Below are 9,872 nucleotides of genomic sequence, written 5' to 3' on the forward strand. Positions count from 1 at the left end.
TTGTCCACGCATAGAAAGCCCGTTGCTGGTCACAAACATCTCTGAGGGAATTTTCCATGAAAAGGGGTGGCAGGATTTTGTTCCATACACACAGCATCAAAGATGGAAGTCTTGTATCATTCATCTTTCTATGCCAACACTTTCTCTAATTAGACCGTGGATCAAATGAGCAAAGGAGCTCAAGCATAGCTCCATTGCAAGTCTGCTCCTACCATATCACCATCTGCTGTCTGTGTACACAGACAGGTGGGGATATGCTGGAGAGAAGGAGCTGTAGCTGTAGTTTGCCTGCCTTCCTCCCGTTAGCACTCGCATTCCTCATCACGAGGCAGACGTGTCCATACCGTTGCATTTACCCCACTGCCTGCATGCCCCAGGTCCCCCCACCCAGGATGTCCCCCCCAGGAGTCCAGTCACATGTCCACTTTGGCTCTTTACAGTGCAGTGTTGTTGCTTCCCTGCTGGTCCATTCCCTCAATCCCAAAATTCATATGCATGCCAGACAGGTCAGATAGTGATGGATCATAGATCAATCTGTGCAATTGACTTTGCCATGTCAGGGGATATTGCTTCAAGCCCATCCTCATTTGCTGGTGGTTTAGGAGGTCAGGGGTGGATATGTGTTTGTTTCTTTGATTTTTTAAATCCACAATAAAATCCAAAGAAAATTCCCTGTAGCCAGATATAAGTAATTTTCACAGGTTTACTGTAGGGGAAACATTGCCAATCAAAACGTACCATATTGCTGTTTATATCCCCAGAAAGTCTCAGCCACAGCAGGGAACTGGAGGCTTTGATTCCCCTGATCCCTTTCACTATAGCCTCCCCACCATAATGAAGCAGAGTGTCCCACAGCAATAAGCCAGCCTGCAGCACAGCACTGAACATGCTCAGTGCCTCTCTAAAGCTGATGGGGATGCCTCGTGAGTAGAGGTGGGATAGTGGTGCTTTCCAAACTGACCAAGACTCCATTTTCTCGCTATTGATGAGCTTTCTGAACCCTCCCGCTTTGAAGTTACTGAAGAGGTGGCTTCAGGAAGGGGTCGGTGTAGTGACCCTGTGACTGGACACAGGCCACCCTGCATGCCAAGTTGAGATCAGTTAAAAGACATGTAGAGATAAAGTGCTCTGTAATCAGGAGCGGAAAGGAGCCGAGAGGCTTTAATTGTCTTACTCCGCATATGTTAATGTATGAAGCATCATTAGAGACTGTGAAAGAGTAAATACGTCCTACCATGGCATGAAGACAACTTACATTCCTAGAAATTATGAGTCAGTACAAGCTGATATTATTTCTCCATCTCTGTCTGCGCTACGATTATTTTTCCACCCTCTGCTTTCTAGCTCTCAGAGCAGTAACTTTCCCCCACAGCACTGTAACTGAGAACACCAGCCTGACACTCACTGCTATTCATTAACAGCCATTTAAATGAGAGAGGGAGAGAGGCCTGTGTTTGTTGTGGGGATTATGAACAGTAATAGATTCTTTCTGGGGACTGTTGTTCACTCCTGGGATTTGCCTGCACTAAGCTTTGGGCTTTTAGTTTGTGATCAGTGGTGGTAACACTAAACCACACTTAAGGAAGTGCTCAGAGCCCCTGTTAGAAAGGCAAGAGCTCTTTTCTCTCTGGCCTGGTTTTAGCCCTCATTTTGGGTCTGCAATTGACTCTGCCAGGCTATACAAGGTCTGAGTCCTCTCAACACCGTGTATCTCTTTCCATCCACTGGACATCTCTTGCCATGAATCAGTTTCTTCTTCTTATCTCAATCTGTCTTGCCTGCAGTTGAAATGCCATGGGAATTTCCACAGGGGCTTTCAGCCCTGGATTCCCAGTTGGGTGCCAAACCTAAGCTGAGGCTGCAGCCAGGATTTCTCATGGATAGCTGATCTCCTGAGATCGCCCCGTGCTGGAGCAGGGATCCTGCAGGAGCACAGCAGGGAGTCGCAGTGAGACCAGGCTGCACACGAGCCTGCGGCCAGCCCGGCTCTGGCTGTGGATCCCGACAGCCTTCCCTACCCATCCCACGGAGCTCTGCTGCACTTGGCACAGCACCCCGTCTCTCAGCGTGCAGCATCGTCCTCCCTTTGCTTCCTAGCCGCTCCAGCTGCCTGCCTTCCATCTGAGCCGCATAAACTGAGCTGTGCCTCAGCCTTTCCCCACCCCATCACTCCATATTAACCCCCCCAGCTGCCCCACAGAGAGCTCTTGAGGAAACCTCTACCTTCTCTGCCATCCCGCCCATGGACTGTGCCTGTCGCCCTGCGCTTACAGACCCTGCTTCCCTCCCAGTGTTGCCTGCGCCGGCTCTTCTGGATCTACACTGCTATTCAATGAATGCGACAGTCAAGTCCCCATCCCCTGGAAACTGAGAGAAGACCTTTTCTTGTTGTGAGAAGGTAACATTTAAAGGCATCCCTTGGGCTACTCTATCTGGCAGCCCAGCTGGTGCTCTTTTGTGTGAGTGCCACTCCTTTGAAATGCCAGCTCTGGTCTTAAAGGCAGCCAGCAGAAGGTACCGCTCGCTCTCCCTGTAATTGATTCCTCATCACTCGTCACTGGCCTTTATTCTACCTTTTGATCGGGAAGAAGGAATAATACAGATTACAAGACAAATGCGAAGATTGCCTTGTATGGGGAGAGGTAACAACAGGATTGCTGGTGTCCTGGGATTTCCCTTGTGTTTGTCTGTCTCTGGTCAGCTGGAGAGATTTAGCAGCAGATAGATGGCCTGTCTTTGTGTGTGCCTCGCCAGCAGGTAGCCTTAGGAAATGCCAGACACATCTGATGGGGGAGATGGGGAAGGGGTGACAATGACAGAAATAGGTAACAGAACTAGCCAGCTGGATTTGGACTCTGACACAGGAAATGAGGCACGATTGTAGTATAAAACCAGGCAAAAGGGGTGGCTGCAACAGCTGGCGCTGGAGGACATCCCAGATGGGCCTTTCACATCTCCACTGATGGAGGCATGGGGGTTGGAGAGCAGATCCCACTTTGGTTCTTCTTCAGTTTGTGACCACTGGAAAGGCAGAAGAGCTCAGGCACTTCTGTTCCCTAGTGTCTTCTTGCTCAGGTCTCGTAAAATGTTTGCTATGTTTCTGAGTTCCCCTCTAAGTGAGTGAGTGTTACTGTCCTTCTTGATTATCATCATCATATCATGTCAGCAGATAAAAGTAGGTAAAAGCAGTTTGCAAAGGATCACGTGGCAAGTCAGTTCACAGCTGTGAATGGGCTCCTCACACCCCACACATGCGTGGACCGTGCATTAGCCACCTCCTGCAAAGTGGGATTTGGATATATAGTCTGTGCTCTAGGAGGGGCACCTTACAAGCATCAGGTGGCTGGTTTGGTCTGAACTTGTGTGACATGCTGAAAGCTACACAGGGAGTGAAGATAGTTAATAAGGCACGAGATGAGTATTGCTAGATTGCGTGGAGGTGGGTGTGGGCGGGTGTGAATTCACCAGAGGTCAGGAGCTACGGATGTCAATATCTACATAGGCTCCACCTCCCTTTTTAGCCTGACACTTAATCTATGGATTTTCATGACTGTAAGTGGGATCCTGGAACAACGTTTGATTTTAGAGCAGTGGGCTGAACCCAAAGCTTTCACTTGGAAAACACAAAGCCCTGCAGCACTTGTTCATCACGCAGTTGGCTTTTGGGGCCAGACTGAAAAAGGGAGACAAGCTCTGAGCAATTGGAAAGATGACTTGGAGCTTTCTGTAGTCCAGGACTACAATGTTTTATGGCTCTGCCTGGAGCTCAGGTGTGAAGGTTCATTTCCAAGTGCCTCCATCACAGGCTACATGCCCTTAAACTTGACTGGCAGCCTGTGGCAGACTGACACGTGGTAGAAGGGAACAAAATAGAAGACCTGGACAATCTTTAACATCTACAACACTGTGGACCCTGTTCATATGGGTTAGGGGCTTCATCCCTGTTTAGTTTGAGGTCCTGGAGTCTCTACCGTGCCTCCCAGAAGCACATTCCCAGTGACAGCATTACTGGGAAAGGGAGGTGTTGTGGTTCTTTCCCAGCCTCAGGGAGGCTCTGTAACTTAGCAGGGATTGCAGGTAGGGCTGTGAGATCTGACTCCCCTTCACAACTCTGACTGATTTGTAAGACAGTGATGGGCATGCTGTTCGTCTGTTTTGACCTTCAGTTTTCCATGTGTAGACAGAGGTGGTGAAACACTGCATGTTGTGGGCTGATAAGGGAGCTTCCTTTACAATTGCAAACCATTCGAAGAATGTCTGCTCGTATTCAGTATTGTTCCATTAGGGAATTCGGGGGCCAAAAGGTTGAAACTTTTTTCCTGGTGCTGCAAGGACATGGAGCTGTCAGCCAGGATATGCTCAGGCTTGGTTTGGGTTTAGGCCAGGCATTCACAGCCAGTGCTTTGGGGGCACTAATTTGCATTCCAGATGCTTCTCTGGGTCTCTTTCTATCTCGCCTTTACTTTTTTCCTAGGGCATCAAAGTTCATTTGCTGCCTGATTTGTCCCAGTGCTGGCTACTCAGCCAGGCTCTTGCGCGGCAGATCCTAGCTGCAAGTCCCCAGATGAGGGTAGAATAGACAGTTGTTTTTAATCTTTGCTTGCTAGCAGCTTCATATTAATTCTTCATTCACTCTTAATCCTGCATCTCACCGGCTCTGGCATCTGTAATTCGCTACTCTGAACACACTCCTGTTGACATTGATCTATGGGGTTATGTAGTTCCTGCGTGGGCCATCAGTTTGGCCAAGGGCCTCCGTGAGGACTAGGTATCCTTGTTAGAGACACTGTCCATCATAGGAAGCTCCTGAGGGCAGGGAGGACACCAAGAAACCTGCGGCTCAAAGCTGGTTTTGCCAGAGGCTCCCACAGTGACTTCTCTCATCCTTGGCACCGTGTTTCCAAGAGGGAGTTCCCATTCTCTTACCTCTGTTTCCAGGAGGGAGATCCCACTCTCTTACCTCTGTCTCCCCAGGTTGTGCAGTGCCAGCTGGTCTCAAGAGAAAGAGAAACAAGTTATTTCACTCCTTATGTTGGGTTGTGGTGTGCATCCCAAACTGGGTACCACCGGGGAAGGGAATTGGATACGCTCTCCCTGTCCCGTCAGGCCTTCATCTAGTTTTCTCAGCTAGCCTTAGTGCTAACGCTTCTGAATATTTCCAGGCTATAACATGCCCCTCTTTCCTCAGTTCACTAAATTATACACATATTTCATTCTTTTAACCTTTTCTTGTAAGTCAGCCACTCAGCATCTAAACATTTCATCATCTTTATTATGCATCTCTGAACTCCCTGTGATGTATCTCTCGCTTTCTGACAGCCAAGCGCTTGACGGGGGTACTTCCAGGTCCCTGTCCTTCACACAGTGCCCCCAAGGCTGATGTGCCAAGAATGAAGAATTTCAGGGGATCATGTAGGAGGGAGGTTATATTGGAAAGTCTCTTTCCCTGTCTCTTACCCTGATGTCTCGCTGCTGCCTCTCAGAAGGGCGTACCTGGGTGGGAATGCAGCATCCCAAGCGCAGACAGACTATGGACATATAAGTAAAGGTTATTATTGCCTCTCTGCTCTCAGGTGTAATATGTCTGTGTATGGAGACCAGAAACACTGATGAGCAACAGCGTGACTAGAGTTGTGATTGATTTTTTGGTTCCCCAGCTGAATTGAAAAAAAAAAAAAGAGAAAGAGGGTTTTAGGTCAACCCTGAGTGAATGTTTAAAAATGTTTTTTCACTGAAACAAAAAAGGAAAAAAAAAGGGGATTACCAAAAAGATGCTGCAGGAAGACAGACTGAGATGATTTCATTTGTGGGTGGAGGGTAGGGGGCTGTGACACTGTTTTCGAAGTGAGAACTGGAAATGCTTTGAGATTTGTTGGCCTTGGTTTAGGTTTAATGGCAGAGGAAACCTTTTGGGAATTGCTTTGTTTGAAAGAGCTTGAAGTTGGTGTTGATTCACAGGGTCTTTGTGTCCCTCTGAAAATGTGGGGCTGGGATGGTACAGGCAGTGTGGTACAGGCAGTGCCGCCCAGTGCTAGCAAAGAACGGCTGCTCACTCCAAGGCTGCTTCCAGGGCAAGTGGCGACTGAGGACACAGGTTGCACCTATTCCTGCAGCTGATGGCCAGGGCCAGGGCAGGGAGAGGGCTGTAAGCTGCACAGCATACATCAGGTGTTAGTGGTGAACAGGGAGAGGCAAACATGTGTCCTGGGCTCCCCAGTTCAAGTGGGATGTGGAGAAACTAATGTGGGTCCAATGGAGGGGCATCAGGATGGTCAAGGGCCAGGAGCAGAAGTCCTGGGGAAGAGAGGTTAAGGGAACTGGACTTGCTCAGTCTGGCAAAGAGGAGGCTGCTATCAGCCCTTGGCCCCCACCTGTTTGAAGGGCAATTTCAAAGATAAAGGAGCCAAAATCTTATCAGTAGTATTAGACAATATAATAGGGAACAGCGGCCACAACTGGTAGCACTGGAGGTCCATATTGGACATTAGGAAAAGTTGATTTCCTCAGGGGATTTCAAGACTTGGCCAGGCAAAGCCATGCTGCCCTCATGTAGAGCTGGAGACAGCTTCAAGCAGGAGATTGGATGGGCTGGCAAGGGCCTCTGGAGGTCCCTTGCAGCTAGCATTTCTGCCACCCCCTTCTTGTGCCACCCCCAGTCATACTATAGACTGCTTCTTCCTCGTCCTGTCCTCTGTCTTCATCTGGGTCTGTGTCCTCCCTTGGATAGCCCGGATGGATGAAACATTGCCAGTGGCACTTGCCCATCAGCCCAGGAGAAAGCTGCCTTCCTCCAGAGGTTACCGCTGGGGCTCTGCAGGCTGTCCCTGGGCCGGCTGGGGCATACATCTGTGGCTCGAGGCTGAGCCCCAGAGATATGCCGGGGGCCAGCCCAGCAGGCAAGGTTGCCTGCCTGCCCCGGCACACCAGCGCCCGGCTTCTCTCTTACAGGCTCCTTGAACCTGCTAGTTCGTGTGCGGAACAAGCGAGCCATCGACACCCAGGTCTGGTCACTCAGTGGGAACCGGGGAAACATGTGGCAGCAAGCACACGTGCCCATCAACCCACCCGGGCCCTTCCAGGTAAGTCAGGTCCACAGCCAAGGAGCCACCTGCCACCTGTCCTGTCCATGTGCCATGGGCTGTGGGAGACTTCCCAGCAGTCATCTGCCTCCATGGCACAGGGGCTGCTCGGGCACAGGGAGGGCAGCTTGTGAATATGAACTGGGCACGCTGTATCTGCTCATCGAGTCGCTTATGCGTACCCAGGAAGTGGGCTGCTTTGTTCCTGGACATTTTATTGCTGATGTTTTTGCCCAACATGCTACTTTGCTGTTGTAGGGTTGTTTGTGAGAGCTGGGTCTGTGCAGGCTGGTAAGTTGTGGCACTGTGGCGAAATGCCCAGCGTGCTTTTGGGTACTTTAAAATAATGAATAAGAATTTAGTTACTCTTGCAAGCGCTGTTCAGTATTGGTTGGTTTGTTAGTGCAGCACACTTAATAAAGCAGAGCTCTACTTGCTCATTTATTACTCTACAGACGCTCAGCACACAGGGGCTGGTCCCGTAAGCAGTGGGGTCCGGCTCGCCAGATCCTATGAGTACTGGAGAAACGGGAAGGAATCATTCACTTGGGGACCTGATAAGATCTGGTCTGTGCTCTGCTCACCTCTGCAGAGCCCCGCAGTGCGGGAAGAGTCCTCCACAACTGCAGCCTCACACTGGGCTCTGTCCCATGCTCTGCTTGCAGATCATCTTTGAAGGTGTCCGGGGCACGAGCTACGAGGGGGACATTGCTATTGATGACGTCACTCTGAAAAAGGGGGACTGTCCAAGGAAGCCAATTGGACCGAATAAGGGTGAGAGTGTGCATGCCTCAGAGGAAAACGAGTCAGTGGGAATGCATACATGAATGCATATGCTAGGGATGCACAGCTAATTTCAGAGCACATTGACGTGTTGGTGGGACTCAACAAGATGGTTGACTCCATCAGCAGAAGCCAGACTCTTGAACTTGTTCTTTACAGTTGTGAGTTAGCAAGAGCTCAGAGGAACAACCAGATCCTGCAGGGACTGTGCTGCCAGACACCAGCATGCTGAAGTCTGCACCAGTATGTTGGGTTGGGGGTGTCATCCCCAAGCAGCTAAAGCTTCTGCAGTATCTCATTTCCTGGAAACTCTAGGTATGGGAGCTTTGGAAAGGGAAAGACCTTCTGCAGGCTCTAATGGCCTCTGCAGCATTAAGCCAGGCCTTCTCCAGGAAAAAAATCTGCCTTTTGGGGCCTGGAGCCATGGAGGGCCCTCTGAGCAGAGAGGCACAGCCAGGCAGGGTATTGCACATGCAGGATGGGAGCAAGCTACCCGGGCTGTATGTCACCTCCCTCCCAATCCTGACAGTGAGTGCTTGAGCTAAATCCCACCAGCCCCTTTCCAGTCCATCTACATGATCCTGGTGCCAGCATTGCAGAAATGGAGACAGTCCCACTCTCACTGAGGTGCACCGTAGGTTGAAGCTGTAGCAAGATGCATAAACAGTACATAGGCATTAGTCCTTGGTTGGGAATCACTGGTGTGCCTCGTGCCTTAGTCCTGCCTGTGCCCCCGATGGCATGCCTCAGGTGGGCAGGAGGGCAGGTGTTCAGAGCATGCAAACCAAAGCCAGACAGACACTTGTGAGCAAGGTTCAATTTGTCTTATTCATTTTTGAAGGAAAAAAAACTTGTTGAGGAAGAGTCACTTTCAGCAATTTTCTTAACTCCAAAGGTGAAGGGGGAAACAAAACAACAAAAAAGTCAGAACACCCTAAAAATTTCAAAATTTCAGGTGCAGTTAAAGGTCTGTTTCAGCCTAGGATGGCCAAGCTGTAACCAGAACACAAGCAGAACCTTTTGTTTGACTCAAGTTGAATCTTCGGGGGAAGAAAGGAGGGTTGGATTGCAAAAGTAATTAAGATTCAACCTTTTCTCCTGAGTTGGAAAAGAAATAATTTTGGGAAGCCTTAAGAATGTCCAGGGAAGGCTAGAAAGATCTTCCAGTAGATCTGGGAGGTGCTTCGTGGTTCCGGGTGGGAGGAGCGGCTAAGACACTGATGTGCGCTGGCTTGTTTGATGAGGTCTGAATCTGTCCCATCACTAATTCTTTTTCTCTCTTCTCGGCTGGCAGCGGTTGCTCTTCCAGGAAGCGGTGTCCCGGCCCTGCACAGCCCTTGTCTTTGTGGCCCATTGACTTTCTTCCTTTGCCTGCTGCTCAGATGATGGCAAGTGAGCGCTCCTGCCTTCGGACCGAGACATTCCTGCTCCTTTCCTACTTAGCCACCTCTGCTCCTCTTCCTCCCCTCCTCACTGACACACCAAAGTGTCCATATGTTACCAAAGACTGACAGGCATGACCACGCAAAGGGATCTGGTTCAGAACTGGAGCACTCCTTGAGAAAGTCATAATGTCTAGAACAAAATTAAAAAATAAAGACAAAAATTTTTTAAAAGCACGTGCACGAGAGAGTGAGAGAGAGAGAGGAAGGAAGGAAAGAAATGGAAACACACAGAAAAGAAGGAATGAAAGACAAAAAATAGGAATGAAGAAACATGAAGAGCAAATGAACGAGGAAAAAAACACCCCCATGTTTCCTTGGGAATGTCGGACAGGGCTTCCTCAGGGAAGTGGGAACTTGTTTTAAACAAACAAACAAAAATATATTAAAGCACAAATTTCTACTGGAACAGTTACCTTCTTTACTGCAGAGCCCACAGCTTAGTGGATGACATACCGCAGTAGTCCCCTTGTCTCCCCATGCTTTCCCGCTGGCTGGGGCTGCCCCGCTCCGGCTGCAGCTCCCTGCCATAATGCCGGCCTCGACCGTGGGGCAGCAGCCGCCCCAC

The 9,872-nt window shown here is 49.7% G+C and overlaps 1 protein-coding gene across 1 annotated transcript in view; it reads left to right on the plus strand.

Annotated features, from left to right (window-relative positions):
* The window catches only part of MDGA1 (MAM domain containing glycosylphosphatidylinositol anchor 1), a 148,318-nt gene extending 138,755 nt beyond the window's left edge, over window positions 1-9,563 (plus strand). The window contains exons 15-17 of the mRNA XM_009283748.1: window positions 6,949-7,079; window positions 7,745-7,853; window positions 9,157-9,563. Coding sequence (XP_009282023.1) covers window positions 6,949-7,079; window positions 7,745-7,853; window positions 9,157-9,248 — 332 coding nt within the window. The 3' untranslated portion in view covers window positions 9,249-9,563. The remainder of the gene's footprint in view (window positions 1-6,948; window positions 7,080-7,744; window positions 7,854-9,156) is intronic.
* The last annotated feature ends 309 nt before the right edge of the window (window positions 9,564-9,872 follow it).

This window comes from Aptenodytes forsteri, unplaced genomic scaffold, assembly GCF_000699145.1.
Source record: "Aptenodytes forsteri isolate BGI_AS27 unplaced genomic scaffold, ASM69914v1 Scaffold309, whole genome shotgun sequence".
NCBI classification, from domain to species: Eukaryota; Metazoa; Chordata; class Aves; order Sphenisciformes; family Spheniscidae; genus Aptenodytes; species Aptenodytes forsteri.